The 19,434-nt window shown below is 58.7% G+C and overlaps 3 protein-coding genes across 10 annotated transcripts; all 3 read right to left on the bottom strand.

The window, feature by feature from the left end:
• Nucleotides 1–89: 89 nt before the first annotated feature.
• Nucleotides 90–3,845, bottom strand: SLC2A4RG (SLC2A4 regulator). Of its 7 annotated transcripts, none has more exons than XM_033840391.2 (8): nt 3,493–3,741; nt 3,078–3,202; nt 2,051–2,160; nt 1,380–1,558; nt 1,208–1,308; nt 882–1,122; nt 703–794; nt 90–614 (listed from the first exon to the last, which is right to left on the bottom strand). In XM_033840391.2, exons 1-8 carry the CDS (start codon nt 3,601–3,603, stop codon nt 503–505), a joined length of 1,071 nt encoding a protein of 356 aa, XP_033696282.1. In that variant the 5' UTR covers nt 3,604–3,741; the 3' UTR covers nt 90–502. The 7 variants fall into 7 exon arrangements, with proteins under 7 accessions (XP_033696282.1, XP_033696283.1, XP_073649289.1 ...); XM_033840392.2 differs by having other exon boundaries at nt 882–1,119; XM_073793188.1 differs by lacking the exon at nt 3,078–3,202 and having other exon boundaries at nt 3,493–3,845.
• A 108-nt stretch (nt 3,846–3,953) lies between these two features.
• On the bottom strand, nt 3,954–5,711 carry LIME1 (Lck interacting transmembrane adaptor 1; the record flags this gene model as incomplete). The annotated part of the gene is made up of 4 exons (XM_033841031.2): nt 3,954–4,951; nt 5,050–5,399; nt 5,484–5,571; nt 5,631–5,711. Coding segments are annotated over 4 exons (804 nt in total), but the record flags the coding sequence as incomplete, so codon positions are not given.
• A 1,416-nt stretch (nt 5,712–7,127) lies between these two features.
• ZGPAT (zinc finger CCCH-type and G-patch domain containing) lies at nt 7,128–19,400 on the bottom strand. 2 transcript variants are annotated; one of them, XM_073793187.1, is made up of 6 exons: nt 18,298–19,400; nt 9,343–9,476; nt 8,965–9,120; nt 8,187–8,306; nt 7,640–8,100; nt 7,128–7,547 (listed from the first exon to the last, which is right to left on the bottom strand). In XM_073793187.1, exons 1-6 carry the CDS (start codon nt 18,879–18,881, stop codon nt 7,326–7,328), a joined length of 1,677 nt encoding a protein of 558 aa, XP_073649288.1. In that variant the 5' UTR covers nt 18,882–19,400; the 3' UTR covers nt 7,128–7,325. The 2 variants fall into 2 exon arrangements, with proteins under 2 accessions (XP_073649288.1, XP_033696281.1); XM_033840390.2 differs by having other exon boundaries at nt 7,692–8,100; nt 18,298–19,394.
• Nucleotides 19,401–19,434: the final 34 nt, after the last annotated feature.

The raw sequence follows: 19,434 nt of genomic DNA, 5'->3' as shown, positions 1-19,434 counted from the left end.
TGGTTGCTGGCCTCCTGTCTGCCCACCGCCATCCCTGCCCATGGCGGGGTCCCGGCTCCGTGTCCCTCCCCCCAGGAGGCAGACACAGCTTTTGGAAAAATCCCGAATCTTTAATGTTACTCCTCGCCTGGTTCAGCCCAGACGTGAGACACCTGAGCTTGGCAAACACGGTACAAATGTGCACCCGGGCCCTCAAACAGTCAGGTTAAGTGCGGGCAGGGGCGCCCCCTCCCCGACACCCCTCAAAGTGCATCGAGGACGGCCCCATGTGGCCCCAAAGCGGGGCCCGTCACACCCCTGACAAGTCCAGGGCCGACAGGTGGGGGGCGGCCACCCCTGGGGACCCCAGGCCAAGGGGACAGCTGTGAGGTTTGGCTTTAGTGCAAAAGGCCAAGAGGCTGGTTTCTTCAGAGGCACTTTGAGTGGTGGGGCCCGGGCCCCCCCCCCCCCCCCGGGTTAGAAAGAAGACCCTGCAGCTAGGAGAGGCCCCGGCGGGCGGGGCTCAGTCCAGGAAGCGCTGGCAGGCCTTCTTCCAGCGGCAGGCCGTGCACCACAGGTCCCGGTGCTCCACGCCATACACCTTCCGGCACTTCCTGGCGTCACCTCGGGGCTTCCTGGGGGACACATGGGGGGCATGGGGTGCTGTCGGGCCGGGAGCCTCCTGCCCGGTGCCTTCCCCGGCCCCTTCACACACACACGCACCTCGGGTTGGCACCGGGCTTGGCGGGCAGGGCGGACGCGCAGGCCCTGACCGGGATGGGCTGTGGCTCCGGGTGGACGGGTGCCAGGCAGCCCTGAGAGGAGACACCGCTGTGGCCTCGCGCCCCTCCAGAGCCACCCGAGGCCTCACCCACCTGGCAAGCGGGGCCACTGGCGCACACCTGGGGGGCGGGCAGGGAGCTCAGCACCGGGGGTGGGGGCAGGGCGGGCGGGCGCAGCAGGCTGGGCAGGGCCGGGGGCTCCAGCGGCTCCAGGCGGGGGAAGGCGGGCGGCGCGGAGGCCGTGGGGGACCCCGGGGTCAGGCCAGACAGCCCATCGGTCAGCGAGTCCACGCCGACATCCAGCTCCGTGTAGTAGAAGTCCTCCTCGCCGTCGCTCTGCTCTGGCTCTGCCTGCCGCCTGCTGGGGGGCGGGGGGTGGGGTGCGAGCTGACGCAGGGGCCTGCCTGGCGCCCCCCGCCCCTCCCCCACCCCCGGCCCCGCCGCACCCCAGGTGCACCAGACGGATGTGTCTCTGCATCCCTGACGCCGAGCTCAGCACCTTCCCGCAGCGCTTCCACAGACACTGGAACAGCCCCTGCAGCGAGCTCTGGGTGACAGGGGGCGGTCAGCCTCGGCGCCCCCCACGTCCACCCCGCTCCAAGGGCTGCCCTGGCTCACCTTCCTCTTCCTCAGGGCAGGCTCCCCGAACAGGAAGTGGGCTGCCTCAGGTGGCAGCGGGGGCGACGGGGTAGATGGAGAGGACTGGTCACTGGCCGGGCCCCAGCCCCCATCCCCGCTGCTGCCGCTGCTGCCCGGTGGCCGCACCGGGGCCTCCCTCCGAGGCTCCAAGCTGGGCTCTGCGGACACACACACCGGTGCCGGCATCAGGACTTTTGGGGGCCACGGCTGTGCTGCAGACGCTGCTGGCTACGAGTCCCTGAGTGCAAAACCTCCGCCTGTTCACCTGTCCACAGGTGAGCCTGGAGGGCAAAGAACCTCTTGGAGGAGGTAGTGGCCGGGAGGAGCTGACCACAGCAGCCCGGGGACGAGCCTCTCCAGCACAGAGAAGGAAGACCAGAAGAGCACGGGGTGGGGAGCTGCCTGGCCAGCCAGGTGGAGATGGACAGGTCACGGAGGCCTGCAGGCCTGGGGCACTGCAGCTTTGGCCGCAGGGAGGGGCCGTGGGGGTCCTGATGTCGCTTTAGGCCTCAGGAGATGGATGCACTTAGAAGATGGCATTCCAGGTGAGCGGCTCTGCCTGCCCCACAGCAGCTTGTAGGGTCCTGGAGGGACAGTGGTCCTGAGCCCTGCCGGCACCCCCCACCCCAAGCCAGGCCTCTAAGTCTCACCTGTGCTGAAGGCTACAGCCGGGGCCCCCAGCAGGAGGGGGCTGGTGGACAGGCTTGTGAGGGCTGCAGCAGCCATGACCTCGTCCAGCCGGGCTTTTCCTGGGGGGGCTCTGGAGGAGATGGGGATGGGGGGTGGAGGGGTGGGTAGGGCCCAAGAAGTACTCCAGGCCCGTCCCCGTCCCGGCACACGTGCAGGCCTGGGCACGTGTGTGCACCCAGCTCCCTCACTCCAGGAGCCGGGCAGGAGGCCCAGCTCCACCTCCAGCTCGGGTTGCCGAGCTCCAAATCCCCAGGAACCACCGGGAACAAGCCTGGGCTGGGGTCTTTCCAAAGCCCGACTTCTCTGCAGCCTGGGCTTTGTTCCACCGTGGCTCCTTCAGACCCTGCTGCTGGACAGGGGTCTGAGGCCCCGCCGGTGGGGCCAGGCCAGGCCAGCCCTCCCCGCAATCACACATTAACCAGGGTTGTGCAACAGCAGCTGCGGGCCTAGCGCCAGACCTGGGAGGGCGGGAGCAGCCAGCAGCCAGCAGCAGCCAGCGGAGCCTGGGCTCCAAGCACAAGCGGGTCCCTGGGCCCCAGCGGGCAAGGCCAGGGCCCGCCCCCGCCTGCGCAGCCAGCCCGGGGTGTCAGGCACCTGGGAGGGTTTCTCTCTCTGCAGACAGAGCTGGCGAGACAGCCATCAGGGGCCCCGGGATGCCTGGACAGTCGATTCCACGCGGGCCTCACAGCCTCCTGGGCACAGAGGCTGACAGGCGCCCCCTCCCAGTTCTGCGCTCTGGCTTTCAGGGTTTGGGGAGGAACAAGGCATACTGACACATGGGTCATTTCTGCTTAACTCCTCCAGGGCTGGAGAGCCGAAAGGCAAGGACAGAAACCCAGTTCAGGATGCTGACCTGCCCTCCACCGAGGCGCCCCTCGCAGGGGTGGGGTCTGGAAGGCTCCAGCCCGCGCCCCATCCACCACCCCTGCACACACAGGCGCACGGGTGCACACGCCCCCTCGGCCTGGCACGCGAACCCCGGCTCACCTATACCCTGGCACCGGGATGTGCGCCGACGGCGTCGGTGGCCCCGCCGCCCCCGCCCCCGGGGCCCCGAGGTCCGCGGCCCGCGGCTCCGGCTCCTGCGGCAGCGCGAACTCCACGGCAGGGCCCTGCGGACGCGGCCGGCTCAGCGCGGGCAGCGGCCGAGTCCCCACCCCCACCGCCACCCCGACCCGATGGTGCCCGCCCCCAAACTGGCTGCGGCCGGTGCGGCCCCGCCCCCGGCCCCGCCCCCGGCCGCCGCGGCGGGAAGCGCTCCGGGCGCCGGCCCAGCCCCGCCGGACCCACGGACACGCGCGGCGACGCGCCGCCCCCGCCCGCCCCGCCCCGGGGCCCAAAGTTCGTGCAGCCCGACGCCATCTTCGCAGCGGGAACTTTGTCGGCGCCCCCAGCCCGGTACCTGCGGCGGCGCGGGCACCGACACGGGCGCGGCCGCGGGGTCCCGGCCGGCGGCGCGGAGTGGGGGGCGCCCGCAGCCCGGGCCGGGCGCCGGGGGGCGCTCGGCCTCCATGGCCGGCCGGTTACCGAGGCTGCAGCGGCGAGGGCGGACGCTCCGGACGCGGCCCCGGGCCGGGCCGGGCTGGGCCGGGCTGGGCCGGGCTGGCCGGGCCACCGACCCCCGCCCTCGATCGGCCGCCGCCCGCGCCGCGCCGCCCGGAGGCTGCCGGCCGGCCCCGCCCCCTCCTCGCGGCCCGAGGCCCCGCCCGCCCCGCGCCCATTGGACCGCCCCGCGCCCATTGGACCGCCCCCCCCCGCGCCCATTGGACCGCCCCGCGGCCACACCCCGCCCCTGGCCGGCTGCTCCCGCGCTGGCCGCTCCCGCGCCGCTCCGGGAGGGGGCCCGACTCCTGCCGCCCGCCCGCCCGACGGCCCCCGCCCCGGCGCCCCCGTCGCCGGGGCGGGCCGGCTTCCTCGGGGGATGCCCCTGCGCGAGCTGCCGGACCCGGGAGGAGGCCGCGTCTCCTTGGCGGCCTTCCCGGGAGCAGGTTATTCTTTAACGCACGACTGCCCACCTCCCGCGCCCCTTATGTAACTCCAGGGGCTGGGTGGCGGAGCCTTCCCTGTCGTTCAGGGTTCAGGTCCCACCTTGGGGTAGCCACCCTGTGGGCCGGCTCACCGCTCGGAGGAGCCCCTCGGCCTGAGGACCGCCCGCCAGGGCTTGCCTCCCTCCCCACTCGGTCTTCTGAGCCCGACCAGCCGGCGGCCCCAGGTGACAGGGCGCAGGTACCCAGCACCCCCAGCGGGAGGAAGCCCATTCCCAAGGAGAGGTTTTCACTCCTTCCAGACGCCACCCCACCAAGCCTCCCAGGCTTTCAAGAAGAGCAGGCTGAGGTATAGCAGTGTTCATGCTCCCTGAGCTGGGGCTTTATTGAGACCCTGCCCTAGAGAGGACATGGCAGCCAGGACCCTAGGGACCCCATAGGCTGACAGCACTGCTATCCGGAATTCGTGCTGTTAGCCGCGTGTGGGGGAGGGGACTCTGTGGGAAGTGAGGGGTCGCACCCCACTCTGGAGGAAGGATCATCTGTACCTGGGTGTTCAGGGCAGAGGGGATGAAGACCCCCTCCCCAGGCTTAGACAGGAAGCAGGGGGTCTCCATGCCCTGCACATGTCCTCTCCTGGTAGGAGTTGGAGCTGGGGGGTTCCAGGTGCCCGGGGGCCTCCGTCCCCTGGATGCTCTCATACACGTTTTCCAGGAGGCTCTTGTCCACGCCCAGGCCCCTGAGAGGGAGGACCTCGTAGACCAGGTCCCTCCCCAGAGCCAAACTCGCTTCCCCACCCTTGGGGCCTGGCTGGTCTGTGGAAGGTCCTGGGTCCCTCCTTTTAGGCCTGCTGATCCTGGAATACAGGATGTCCACCTGGAGAGAGGAAGCCAGTCCAGGGAGGGCTCAGCACCACCCGCTCGGCCGAGGATCTGCCCAGTCCCGCCCACCCTACCTCACACCCTTCACTTCACCTGAGCAGCTGGGGCCGCCTCAGCTTTCCCGTGCTCCAGGCCTCGGGGGCCCCTATCTGTTCCCTTGAGCTTCTGGACACATGCATACTCAGCCCCCACGGGTCTGGCCTCGGGACCGGGCCTGGCACAGCTGCTGGTCAGCTGTGCCCCTGCCCACACCCCAGAGGTGACTGCCAGCCCGGTCCTGGGGATGGCAGCCAGCCCCACGTTGGAATAGGTGGCCTCAGGGCCGGTGGAGGGCGTGACCAGGGGCAGCTCCTGGTGTGGGAAGGCTGCCGGGGGCCTGGACGTCGTGCCTCTGGACGCCTCCAGCCATTGTGGGCGCAGATCCATGCTGGCAGGCTGTGGGGCTGAGGGTGGGGGCAGGGCAGAGATTACTTAGGGGTCCGGGGACGCCTGCCCGCTGCTAGGCCCCAGCCCTTCCACCAGCTCACCTCTGCTGCAGAGCCAGCTGCGGTGCAGCTCGTGCAGTCTGGTGTCCGACTTGCCAAGGGAGCAGTGGTAGGGTCGTCTCAGCAGTGACTGGGGGCAAGGAAGGCTGGCCGGTCCCCTGCTGGCCCCAGGGACACCCTGGCACTCACCGCTTCTGCTGGCATTACACTGCTCTGTGGCCCAGACAGCTGCCTCTGTGCCCGCTTCCTGGGTGCAAGAGGGTCATCAGAGCGGGGAGGCAGAGGTGCGGGTCAGAGGCGTCGGCCTCCGGTCCAAGGCCAGTAGGGACGCGCGTGCGCGCGTGTGTGTGTGCGCGTGCGTGCGTGCGTGTGTGCGCGCGCGCGCACGCGCGCCTTGTGCTGCCAGAAGGTCCCCCACCCCGTGCTCTGACTCAGCACACAGGAAACCCCAGGGCTCAGCAGCCCCTCTCTCCTATGGAGGCCGAGGGGACACAGCCTCAGCGCCTACCCTCCCGCCTCTGCGCAGGGGCTGCTGGTGAGGGGTGAGGCATGCTCTGTCTGGCCCCCATGAGGACCTGAGTTGGCAAAGATGACTCAAGTGATGTCCAAGCACGGCCAGTTGAGGAGGGGCAGGGCAGCTGGGACCTGGCCAAGGCCCCACTGTGGTCACTGAGGCCAAACCTGAGAGCCGGGGAGGCCCCCAGGTCACACCCCAGGCTAGCAAGCCACAGGCCACAGACTCACCTACAGCCATGTCCTGCCCAGGCATGGCTCCTGTCCAGGTGATGCCCCCTAGCTGTCCACTACAGAGACTGACCCCCTGGGAGGCTGGAAAGCTGGGGGTCAGCAGGCAGGAAGGGCTGCTTTGGACACTGACCACCCCACCCCGGCTCTCCATCCCTCCCCTCCAACTGCCCCTGCCATCGGACGTCCGCTTCCTGGAGTCCTGGCACAGGTGCCGGAGGTGAGGGGCCAGCAGCGTGGAGCTATCTCCGAAAGTGGGGGCCAGTCTGCTCAGACCCAGGGAGTGGGCTTTCCTCACCAGAGGGCCCAGGTCCCAATGCCCTGACCTGGTAGGGCCCATTCAGCACCTAGGGTGGCGGGCAGCTTGGGCACCTCGAGCCGCAAGGCCTGTGTCGCCCTTGGCCCAGCTCCCCACCTAACTTCCTGCCCGTGCACCACGCCGCGTCTTCCCACGCAGCCGCCACGGCAGCCTCACCCACCTGCCGTGGCCCTGCCTGGGGCCTAGACGGGGCTTGGCAGGGGTGTGCTGCGAGCTGGTGCTGATCGGAGGCCCTAAATCCTGTTGTCTCCACCCACGATGCAGTGGGTGCATGTGGGCGACAAAACACGCGGGCACTGACCCAGGGTGCCAACACCCCCCGCCCCACCGGGTCCTCCTGCCTCGATAACGGCGCTCCCTCTTGGCCCCACACAGCCACGGTCTCCTTCCATCACTGCAGCACCGGGCTCACCTGTCTATGGGTGTCAGGCAATGTGGGGGGCACCCTAGGCTGTGACCGCATCTGGGAGAGCAGCAAGGATGCCCGTCCTCCCGGGCCCTCTGCCTCTGGGCAGGGTGCTGGGCAGCACCCTCACTCAGGACCCCTCCAGCCCAGCCCCGTGACCCGGTGCAAAGACCCCTCCTCCTCAAAGTCCCCACAGCCAGCCGAGCCTCCACTAAAAGACACTGCAACAAAGTCACTTTAATGTCCTTGCTCAGGAGACAGCCCAGGACACTGGTAGGTGGGCTCAATGGTCAAGGAAGTGTCAGGAAGGGACCTGACAGGGACCCCTGCAGCCTGTCTCCTCTTAGCAGTGGCCACATGCCCGAGGCCGGCAAGAAGGCCAACTGTGAGGGCTGGCCCCTCTTCCGGTGGCATTCTAGCTGTCGAGCGACAGCTGGTCTTCCTGAAGGCAGCGGGAGCCGGGGTCCCTGAGCTCTGTCCACGCCACGTGTCGGGGCCCTAGAACTCGGTCATCTTCTTGTGGGTGTCCGCCTTCCTCTGTTCCCTCTGCAGGCCCGCCTCCTGGGCCCGGAGCTGCCCCAGCTGCCGCTGGGCTCCCGCCAGCTTCTCCTGCAGCTGGGCTGCTGTCACGCTGTGCCTGGGGAAGGGCCCGCCATTCAGCACTGCCCATCATCCTCCAGCCCCTCCTCAGATCTGGCCCGCCGCCCTCAGGTCGGGGCGAGCTCTCACCCAGGCACCACGGGCAGGGGTGCGGTGTGGCTCGGGCAGGGCCCACACGTACCGGCCAGCATTGCGGGCAAGGGCCTCCTGGATGCCCCGGATGGCTCGCTGGGTCTGCTCGATCTTCTCCTCCGTCTGGAAGAGCTGCAGGCTCAGGGCGCGCTTGGCACTCCTGCTGGCGTGGTACACCTCCTCGCCACTCCTCCTTCCTGGGGGCGCCACCCCCGCCTCCAGGGCCCCGGGGGCCCCGCCTTTCAGCTTCTCGTTCAGGAAGTCAAACACATTGCGAGACGGTGGGCGGCCCCTAGGCCCACCCCCTCTGCCCCGGCATTTTGGGGGCCTGCTGGCGCCAGCCTGGCTGCCCCTGGTCCTCTTCTGCAGGATCTCCGCACACTGGTCCAGCGACTTCCCTCGCGGCAGCACCACAGCGTGGATGGGCTCCACCCGGCCCTCCGCATGCCGGCCCAGACCTGGGGGTACACCGAGCTGGCACTGCCACTGGACTCTGGGGCCGTGCTGAGGGAGCCCTTCACCCCCCCGTGCAGCACACACTCACCCTTGCCAAACTCATAGCCCATCTTGGCGAGGAGTCTGGAGCCGATGCCCCGCGTGTGCACCTCCCAGCCGGCGAAGGCAGAGCTGCAGGTCCCAGGGTCAGCAGCAGCAGGTTCCACCACTGCAGGCATCAGAGGGCAACAGCTTAACCCAGCTGGATACGGGGCATCCTGGGCTCCGGCCAAGGTTAGCCCAAGAGCTCAGCTCTGGGCCAGGGCCAATCCCCGGCACCCCTGGCTCCCTGCCAGTTGCCCAGGGCTGTGTGGTGAGCACAACAGGCAGAGCCTGTGGCAGAGCCCAGCCCTCTCCACACTTCAGGGTCACAGCCTGGTCACGTGGTGGCCCCCATCCTATTCCCTGGAGGTGGGTGCTGCCGTTCCCTTAACAGAGAGCAGTACTCGCCTCTACCTGGCGGCTCAGTCCTCCCCTCCATCAGCATGGACAACTTGGCTAACAGATCCCAGGCGGACACCCCCCTGGGGGAGGGCCAGACACTGCTAGCCAGTTCCTCTGTCCACCCGCCAGGTCCCCATGCCCTGCAGGAAACCGTCCCTTCCTGTGCGTCCCACCTACTCCTGTGGCTCGCGTGGGACTGTCATCATTCTGGGTTTCTGCATCTGTGGGTCTCCGGACCTGCCCCAGACCCATCACGCACCCTCTCATCTCCCCTGCCCGCTGTGGGGGCCTCGCGTCTGCCCCCTGCCCCAAGTGCGTCCTCGTACTGACCACAGTATGGGACCCTGCCAGCCAGGAGCCTCTCGGGGTGGCAGCAGCCATACCTCGAGCATAGCTGGGGTCGTCCACGTCACTGCCGTCTGAGTCAGAGGAACCTGTGGGCTCCGTGCGCAGCGGGGGCAGGATGCTGTCCCCCTCCACCACGGCCTCTTTCAACAGCAGAGAATCAAATTTGACCGTGTAGTAGCCACTGTCCACATCTGGGGGGGGGCACAGAGGCAGCAGGGCAGTGGCCTTAACACATGGAAGGAGCCACTCTGGAAGCTGGGAGCAGGGCGGGGCCAAGGCGGGGCCTTGCTCCTCTTGGGCGTGGGGTGGGATCCCAATGCCCAAACAGAGGAGTTGTTGGGCAGGACTAACATGTGACACACGGGGAGGGTTCCCAGAAAGGACCCCATCAGGGAGGCCCCAGGCAGCCTCACCAGTGATCCGCGCTGGGTGCCAGAGGCCATCCTGCCGCTTGGCCAGACACGCAGAGCCGGCCTGCAGGGAGCTCAGGTCCGGGTCTTGGAAGGGGCGCAGCTCATCCACAGAGACCACCTGCCCATGGGAGAACCTGCAGAGAGGGCCATAGGGATGCAGACTCAGACACGGCCACCAGGGCCCCGTGAGCCGGGAGAATCCCGTCTACCTGCCTGGACACCGCCTGGACAGGAAGGATGGACGGGGAGACAGACACACACATCTATATACATATCTGCTGAACACGTGTGTACAAAAATATGACACACGCACCCATGCACACATGTACACACATCCACTGAACACACACGTGTGTAAACATGCACACAATACACACCCACGCGCATATACACTGAACACGTGTGTACAAACAACACCCACTCACACGTGCACACACAATATACACTGAACACATGCGTACGCATGTATGCACACAACCCATGCGCACGTGTGCACACACACATCCATGCCCATACATGCATACGTACACACACATGCACAACACACCCACACACATGTGTGCATGCACACATGTGCACACACACGTGTGCATGCACACACGCACACACAAGTATGCAAGGCACACACACATGCACACAAACGTGTGCACATATAGGCACACACAGTATACACAAGCACTCACCCACACACGTATGCAATGCACATGCACACGTGCGTGGACGTGTGCATACATGTGTACATGTGTGCGTGCATATGTATGGACACACACACTTGTGCTTGTGCTCTCACTCTCAGGATGGACCTGGGTACCCTGAGGAAAAGATGCTTCGAGTTTCTCCCCAGCCTTCTGGGCTAGAGTCACGTATACACAGGCACACACATGGCTGGTAGACATCCTTGTGAAGAGAGCTCCCCGGCGCCTCTCCACCAGATACAACAGGTCATCAAGGCAAGTGTGTCTGCGTGCTCTCACAGGACTGAGTCCTCCCCAGCCAATTAGAAAGAGCTGTTGTAACAGTGCTGCCTTGACTTCTAGATGTCAGTGAAACAGTGAAACCAAAATGAAAACCGGGAGAGAGGAGGTGGGGGAGGAAGTGGGAACAGAGGGCTGCAACCTTTAACTTTGCCAAATAAAGACATGAAGCAACCACGCACACATCTCCTGCTGTGCCCCCATTTCAAGGAGGAAGCGGTTCTAACCCCATGAGAGTAAGTGAAGACAGGCACTCGCTCCGGACACACAGCCAGCCCTGCCGTGGCTGGCCTCCTAGGTGGAGTCCATGGGGAGAAAGGAGAGGAAACAAGGCATTTCAGTCACCTTCCAGGAGCAAACAAAGGTGGCCTCGGATGCCTCCCTGGCGGGGTTCTGGCCAGTTCCTTCTCACCCCTGACTGTCCTCAGGCCCCCAGGGTACCACCAACGGCCAGTGGCACCAGCAGCTGCAAAACTGGCCCACGTGTCCTACAGTGGGCACAGTGGTTGAAAAGCCCTCTTCAACCGAGCAAAGATGCCCAGACTCGGTGAATTTGGCCAAACACCCCTCAACACACCCAGACACTACAGACACCACCAACTAAACCTCCCCGCAGGAATCTTTGGTACTCTTAGAAGCCCTAAAATTTGGTGTCTCCCTTAATCCAGCAAGCGCTTCTAGGGAATGACCCTAAAACAACAATAATGAAAGTATGTAAGGACTGAGCCAGAAGGATGTGACCCAAACACGGAAGATTTGGAAATAACCTAAGTTCCCAACCATGGGGAGTAGTTAACGGCGTGTCCATGAAACAAACGTCAACCAAGAGCACAGGCAGCCTGATCAATGGAACGAAGTGCACCCAGGAAGAGCCTCTCATACAACAAACTTCATGCAGGACAGGGGAGGTGTTACCCATGAGGCAGGAAAACACACACTACGGATTTCATAAGGAAAAAATTAAAAATTGGTTCCCATACAAAAAACCCCAACAACACCCCACTCGATCATCTGCTTCACAACATTCACGAAAATACACTCCAGAACAAGTAAAAACTTGAACCAGAAAACAAGCATTTAGAATGAGTATACACCACAACTCAGTTCGGTTTATCCCAGGAATGCAAGGGTGGTTCAACACATGAAAGCCATTCAATAAAACAGAGCACATTAATAGAAAACTAGCACGTCAACCGATATACAAAAGACACTTGAAAAAATGCAACACCCTTGCATGTTAAAAACACTCAGGGGCTTCCCTGGTGGCGCAGGGGTTAAGAATCCGCCTGCCAATGCAGGGCACACGGGTTTGAGCCCTCGTCTTGGAAGATCCCACATGCCACAGAGCAACTAAGCCTGTGTGCCACAACTACTGAGCCTGCGCTCTAGAGCCAGCGAGCCACAACTACTGAGTCCATGTGCCACAACTACTGAAGCCCGTGCCCCTAGAGCCCGCGCTCCACAACAAGAGAAGCCACTGCAATGAGAAGCCCGCGCACCACAACAAAGAGTAGCCCCCTCTGGCCGCAACTACAGAAAGCCCGTACACAGCAACAAAGACCAAATGCAGCCAAAAATAAATAAATAAATTTAAAAAAAACAACCAAAACAACACTCAACCTGATAAACAGCAACTATGGAAAACCCACAGCTCACATCACACTCAGTGGTGAGAGACTGGGTGCTTCCCCCCTAAGATCAGGAACAAGACAAGGATGGCTGCTCTCGCTACTTCTATTCAGTGTAGTATTGGAAGTTCTAGGCGGAGCAGTTAAGCAAGAAAAATAAATAAAAGCCATCCAAATTGGAAGGGAAGAAGCAACAGTGGGCTTCCCTGGTGGCACAGTGGTTAGGAATCTGCCTGCCAATGCAGCGGACACAGGTTAGAGCCCTGGTCTGGGAAGCTCCCACATGCCACAGAGCAGCTAAGCCCGTGCGCCACTACTGGGCTTGCGCTCTAGCGCCTGCGAGCCACAATTACTGAGCCCGCGTGCCACACCTACTGAAGCCTGCGTGCCTAGAGCCCATGCTCCACAACAGGAGAAACCACTGCAGTGAGAAGCCCGCGGACCACAATGAAGAGTAGCCCCCTGTTCGCCGCAACTAGAGAAAGCCCGAGAACAGCAACGAAGACCCAATGCAGCCAAAAAAAAAAATTAAAAAAAAAAAAAGAAGCAAAAGTACCTCTATTTGTCAATGACATAACTGTATATATAGAAAGCCCTAAATAATCCAGAAAAAAATCCTATTAGAGCTAAAAAATGAATTTGATAGTGTTATAGGATATAAGATCAACATAGAAAGATCAGTTGCATATTAATACACTATAAATGCACAATCTAAAAATGAAATAATTTCATTTACGGCAGCATGAAAGTGAATAAAATACTTAGAAATAAATTTAACCAAGGCTTGTGAACTACAGAACATTGCTGAAAGAAATTAAAGAAGACCTACATAATTGGAAAAAGATCCCATGTTCATAAATTAGAAGACTTCATATTATTAGGATGGCAATACTACCCACATTGATCTACAGATGCAATGCAATTCCTATCAAAATTCCAATCTTCTTTTACACAGAATTGGACAAGCTGATTTTAAAATTCATATGGAAATGGAATGGATCTTGAATAGCCAAAAGAATCTTTGAGAAGAAGAAAAAATGTTTGAGGACTATGTACTTCCTGACTTCAAAACTTACTACAAAGCTACAGTCATCCAAACAGTATGTACTGGCATAAACACATCCAGTCCATTGGTGTGGACCAATGAACTGGATGAGAGAACCCAGAAATAACCCCTCACACACATCAGTCAGGTCTCGTCAGGGGTGTCATGACAATTCAATGGGGAAAGGACAGTTCTTTCAACAAATGGTACTGGGAAACTGGATACCTACATGCAAAAGAATGAAGCTGGACCCTTACACCATTAGAGCATGTGATTTACAAGGGAAATTTTCAACAATATTTTATATCAAAATAGAATAAGTTATATGAAATATTCAAGGAAAGTAATACGAGATAAGAATCTTATACAGTAAGTCCCCTACATATGAACCTTCAAGTTGCGAACTTTCAAAGATGCAAATGTGCCACTGCACGCCAGCTGTTGTACTGTACTACTGTACTTCTCAAGGTACTGTAAGATTTAAAATGTTTTATTTTTTATGTTATTTTTTATATATTACTTGTGTGAAAAGTACTAACAGCCTATTACAGTACAATACTATATAGCTGATTGTGTTTGTTGGGTACCTAGGCTAACTTTGTTGGACTTATGAACAAACTGCACTTACGAACGCACTCTCAGAACAGAATTCGTTCATATGTAGCGGACTTAATGTATTCAACAAAACTGCTCTTCCAGTATAAAAGACACAAACAGAACCTAATCAACATGTCAGATCTCTGAAAACATTATTCCTGTGAGCCCTTCCTGAAGAACCTACCAGAAAACGAGTCTCATACAACCGAAATGCTAAAAAGACCCCAACAGATCGAATGATGGTAAGCATGAAATGCAAAGGTCCTTCTAGAACTAAGGTTGGGAGTAAAAGGGAAACAATGGCTGTAACGGCCACAAGATCCAACAACGCAGGTCTAGTGCAATCACAAAGACAGAGGGAGAATGTGGGTAGTAGTACGTGTAAAAATGCTTTTAACAGTTTTCAATCATCATAATGGAAGAATGAATGAATGTTATTCTGAGTGTCCTGTGTGTGTAAAATGGGATAAAACAAATTAATTATGGGTCCTTTGGAGCCCATCATTCCCTATGTCCTTGAGAACCAGAGTCCTGGCATAAAGAAGGAAATACGGATGTGATCCAGAAAAGATTAAGTAGAAACACTGCAATCCTTAATTTGAATTGAAAATATCAGTATAAATTCACAAAGTATTTGTCCTTAAAAACATAAGTATGTGGTATGGCTACATATACATTAACATGTACATTAGTGTGTGTCCACCTGTATTTCCTAGGTCTGTCTGCTAAAAAAGCCTACAGCAATGAACCAACTAGCAGCAAAGTACATCCCAGTGCCCCCACTGTGGGTTGTGAAATACCATCTCCCATTAAAAGAAACCAGGGCTTCTTGGAGACTTGGGTGCCTTCAGGTCTGGGGTAGGAAGAATGCAGATGACTGTGGGAAACCGTGACTCCTGGGGCTGTGTCAAAAGGATGTGGGAGCCAACCTGAAGAAGCTCCCACTTGACAAGGGTGAGACAATTTGAGTCTCAATAAAGATAAGAATCTGGGCTTCCCTGGTGGCACAGTGGTTGAGAGTCCGCCTGCCGATGCAGGGGACACGGGTTCGTGTCCCGGTCCGGGAGGATACCACATGCCGCGGAGCGGCTGGGCCCGTGAGCCATGGCCCCTGAGCCTGCACGTCCAGAGCCTGTGCTCCACAAAAGGAGAGGCAACAGTGAGTGGCCCGTGTACCACAAAGAAAAAAAAGAAAAAGATCAGAATCTTCATGGACTGAAATTCATCAAATATATTTAAATCCATCAGTCCATATGGATATTAAATATTTTTTAAAAGCCAATTTATCACCTCAGGATGAAAGAGAACCAATTTGCTATCTTGGAAACCAAGGAAACAAAACAGAAAAGTCCGGCGTTACCCTGCCTTTTCCATATGATCTGTACCACTAGATAGCCAAATTGTAGACAAGGAAAGGCATCTCTCTATAACGTTCGGCTAGTAAATGAACCGACAGAATTAAAGAGCTCTTTTGCAATCCACACTGTATCAGTGGATCTCGGCGTTGAGCACCGTTGGCAGCTATACATCAGGTGCCTCCTGACGAAAGCACAACACCTAGAGACATGCCCAACTGGGGGTCCTGAGTGTGACCAGGTCCCTGGATCCAGATGCCATCCTGCGGTGAACACAGGAACATGCTGGGCTGCACCAGGGCGGTCGGTGACAGTCAAAGGGTCTGGTCCTTCAACAGTGAAACTGTGAGGCCAGGAAAGGCAGGGGTGGGGGGGCGGGGTGCAGACTCAGCAGCCTTAAAAAGCGAGCAAGATTAAACTACAACGTTTACACCCGGCCGCACCTGAGTGATAAGCAACAAAGAACACAAGGAAGTGATTATCATAAAAGTCGAGACAGTGCTTCTTTTTGGCAGAGGGAGAAGGCTGTGTCTGGGCTGAGGCAAACAGAGGGGCTCGTGGGGTAATTGGCAAATTTGTAGTTTTGATCTGAGCAGCGAGTACTAGGATGTTACAATGATTCCTCATGCTACTTCTTTACTTCCTCTGTCTGATTTTATTTTACAATAACAAGATAAAAATTTGAAGTTTACTGTGTCCTTACTATATGTTAGCTACCGTTCAATATTCTTTTACTTCTATTAACGCATCCCGTTCTCCCAACAACTGCGAGAGACATCCTCATCTCTGTTTTTACTGATAAGGACATTGAAACAGAATGATGAAGTTAGAACAAATGTACGAAAAAATGCTCAATCTTGCTAATAATCAAGGAAATACAAGTTCAATCAAGATCACCTCCCCAGCTCTCAGTGGGCACGAATTCGCAAGTAAGAGAACGTGACCGAGGGTGACTACGGAGCAGACCAGGGACTGGGAACCGTACGGCGCACAAGGACAGAAAATGCGCGTGTTCTCCACACTGCTACACACCGGGGACATTCTCACCAGGGATGAAAGATGTGCGCTAGGATGTTCACAGCACGTTGTTTGTAATAAATAACAACTGGGAAAATGGACTTCCCTGGTGGCGCAGTGGTTAAGAATCCGCCTGCCAATTCAGGGGACACAGGTTTGAGCCCTGGTCCGGGAAGATCCCACATGCCGCGGAGCAACTAAGCCCGTGCGCCACAACTACTGAGCCTGTGCTCTACAGCCCACGAGCTACAACTGCTGAGCCTGCGTGCCACAACTACTGAGCCTGTGCTCTACAGCCCGTGCTCTGCAACAAGAGAAGCCACAGCAATAAGCCCGTGCACCTCAATGAAGAGTAGCCCCCACTCACCTCAACTAGAGAAAGCCCGCGCACAGCAATCAACCAATAAATTAAAAAAACAAACAAACTGGGAAACACCAGGAGACAGAATAAAATGTGGCATATTCATGAGGAAAATAACACAGCAGTTAAAATGCACAAAATATTTCTATAAACATCAACATGGACTTTTCTCACAGACACGCTCTCTGAGAAGAGCTGCAAAACGAAGCATCCTGCATGCTAACCACTTAATCAGAAAATAAAGCACAAATATGTCCTATTCACAGATACACGTGTCTATAAAGGTCTCATGTGTACTAGAGGGAAACACACCACAGATGTGCCAACGAGCCTCCCAAGAAGGGGAGGGGCTGTGACAGAGCAGTGGGCCACAGGGTGCTTCAACACTATTTTATCTTTAAAATAAAATTTTAAATAAGTAAATTTTAAAAATCCAAAACAAATGCAAGAAAATAACTATCAGACCAGGGTGGTGGTGAGGGGCATGTTCGTGGGCTGCATGGGTTGGGCCTAAAGCTGACAGCAGGCAGCAGCTGAGACCACAGCAGAGGGGAGCCGGCCCGTCTCAGAGCCTGGCTGCCTGGGAGGCCCAGCGACCACAGCAGCCTTACGGCCTACCTGGCGGGCCTGCTGCCAGGTGAGTTAATACGCATGAAACCCTCGGAACAGTGCCTGCCCAGAGGACGCAGCACAGGGACACGTTAGTTCTCATCACCACACAGGACATGGCACAGGGATGGGGAGGAACCCTCCGGAGGGACCAGTGGCAGAAAGGATGGAGGGCTCCCTCCTCTGCTCCATGACTGTTTGCTGAGGATAGGGGCGCACCCACCCTGTGGAAGCTGGAGGAGGCTTATGACTGATTTGTCGTGCACTTCCCTGTATGCACGCTACGCCTTTCACAAAACTTACAGGGAATGAAAGGAAAAAAGGGGGAAATGTAGCAAATAAGACTTAGGGCCCAGCAAGAATCTATAAAAAAATAAGACAACGGAAGAACTAAAGGAAGTTACTCTGGACTATTGGCTAAAAAAGAAAATCATCTATTGGAAATCTCGATAAGTATTCTTTGCAAAGAAAAAGTAAAAAGAAGCAAAGTTAAAGTCATGTGCTTAAGCAAAAAGCAACATCATTACAACTGTGGAAATTTGAATACGAACAAAGTATTGCTGTTAAATTCTGTTAAGTGTGAGGGCGACACGGAGATAGTTTTTAAAATAACATCCTTATCACTCAGGTTAGGGTAGTATCCTGAAGTATTTATAAGAGAAAGCCCAGTAATTTCTACAACTTGCTTTAAGGTAATCCAGAGGCAGGAAGAGTTGAAACAAGACTGGCACGATCTTGACAGACAATGACGCCTGAAGCTGGAGCACGGGCAACCTGTACACTACTCCCTCCAACTTCACATGTGTTTCACAACTTCTATAATCAAGTTTCTATAATAAAAGCAAATTTTAGGGCTTCCCTGGTGGCGCAGTGGTTGAGAGTCCGCCTGCCGATGCAGGGGACACGGGTTCGTGCCCCGGTCCGGGAAGATCCCACATGCCACGGAGCGGCTGGGTCTGTGAGCCATGGCCCCTGAGCCTGCGCGTCCGGAGCCTGTGCTCCGCAACGGGAGAGGCCACGGCAGTGAGAGGCCCGTGTACCGCAAAAAAAAAAAAAAAAAAAAAAAAGCAAATTTTAGAAGTTTCATTCTGAAGAATAAAACTGGTGATGGGGGCGGGGGGGGGAGTCCATTCTTTTCAACATCAGCCCTTCCATACTTCTTCATCTACCCAGGGAAAATCCAACTAAACACCTAAACAAGGACACTGCTAGAAGAATCCCCTGTCCCCCACGGTCTCTTCTTGTCAGCACTCTGCTGGGCAAAGAAGCACAAAACTTCAAAGCCCAGAGGGCCCACCTAGCCCCTGATCCTGTGTGCAATCCACCCCCCCCACCACGACCCCAGGGGCCCCGGGAACCCAGGCCTTACCTGCAGCTTTCCTGGAAACGGCACTTCCCCTCCAGGAAGAACGGGCAAGGCTTCAGGGACTTGTGAGTGGGGTAGAGATAGAGTACGCGCACGCCCGGAGAGCCATCATCCATCTCCTCGGTGCCCACGATCATGGCGTTGTGATACTCCAGGGTGCCCCAGGTACTGTAGTAGGGGGCGTTAACCTTCCTCCCACTCAGCTCTGCCCCGTCCTCGTCCTCCCCATCGTCCTCCTCCCGCCCAGGCTCCGTGGGTCCTGGCCCGGTCTCTCTCATAGGAACAGTCTCCAATTCTGCCTCGGGGGCTACTGGCACCTCCACTGCCTCAGCAATGGCCTCCTGGAAAGCCAAGTACTCAGCATCCTCCTGGGCTGGGCGCTCTCCATCCAGCGCCGCCAGCAGCTTGCTCTTCCTGACGGACACCAGGCTGGCCTCAGTGAGCTCGATCAGCTCCTTCAGGTCCCCCTGCAGCTGGCGCAGATCTGCCAGCTCCGAGGGATCCAGGCCAGTGCCCAGAGCCAGCTCCACCTGCTGCAGCTGCGCGTCGTAGGTCCGGAGGGCGGTCTGCAGGCTCTCCTCGTCCATCCTGCCGGGAGGGGCCGGGTTCCTGGGTCCTCAGAGGGGAGGCGTGGGAGCCAGAGATGCGGGGAAGAGAAGCCGGATGAACCCGGGACCGGCCGTCCCCGCGAGGCTAGTACTGAGCGCTGGCCAACCGCCGCCCTCGGCGGACAGCCTGCGGAACCGTCAACCGCCCTGCCTCCCGTTTGGGCCGACAGAAGTTTCCACCTCCGAGAAAAAGAGCCAGAGCCAGCCCTTGGCCGCTGGCCCCACGGCCTCCGCTCCCTTCCCGGGAGCTGCCGTCAAGTTCCTCCGGGGTATCTGCGTCCCAGCCAGATGCCCCCGGCCGGGCCCACCCCCCGGGCCCCGCGCCGCCCGCCCCCGCTCGGCCTGCCACCAAGGGCCCAGGCCCAGTCGCCCAGACCCCCTCGCCTCCGGCCCTCCTCTGCGCAGTCTCCCGGCCGCCGCCTCAGACGGCCTCCCGGCCTCACCGGCCAAAGACGCCCCACGCCCGCTTCCGCCCCCGCAACCGACAGGCACTTCCGCCCGAGCGCCGCCGCCGCCGCCGGAAGTGCCTGGC

Source organism: Tursiops truncatus, chromosome 15 (genome assembly GCF_011762595.2).
Source record: "Tursiops truncatus isolate mTurTru1 chromosome 15, mTurTru1.mat.Y, whole genome shotgun sequence".
Lineage (NCBI taxonomy): Eukaryota > Metazoa > Chordata > Mammalia > Artiodactyla > Delphinidae > Tursiops > Tursiops truncatus.
The sequence above is the reverse complement of the archived record's forward strand: the minus strand, read 5'-3'. Positions and strand labels throughout refer to the sequence as shown.

What these genes read in the sequence shown, in the direction of transcription:
- SLC2A4RG (XM_073793188.1), bottom strand. Translation starts at nt 3,830, where the DNA reads ATGGGCGCGGGGCGGTCCAATGGGCGCGGGGCGGGCGGGGCCTCGGGC. An exon ending in GGCTGTAGCCTTCAGCACAG is followed by an intron (nt 1,559 to 2,050) that starts GTGAGACTTAGA and finishes GTGTGTCCGCAG; the next exon opens with AGCCCAGCTTGGAGCCTCGG. An exon ending in CTGCCCTGAGGAAGAGGAAG is followed by an intron (nt 1,309 to 1,379) that starts GTGAGCCAGGGC and finishes CCTGTCACCCAG; the next exon opens with AGCTCGCTGCAGGGGCTGTT.
- ZGPAT (XM_073793187.1), bottom strand. Translation starts at nt 18,881, where the DNA reads ATGGACGAGGAGAGCCTGCAGACCGCCCTCCGGACCTACGACGCGCAG. An exon ending in CGACCCCAGCTATGCTCGAG is followed by an intron (nt 8,307 to 8,964) that starts GTATGGCTGCTG and finishes TGATGCCTGCAG; the next exon opens with TGGTGGAACCTGCTGCTGCT. An exon ending in CCCCTGCCCGTGGTGCCTGG is followed by an intron (nt 7,548 to 7,639) that starts GTGAGAGCTCGC and finishes GCCCTTCCCCAG; the next exon opens with GCACAGCGTGACAGCAGCCC.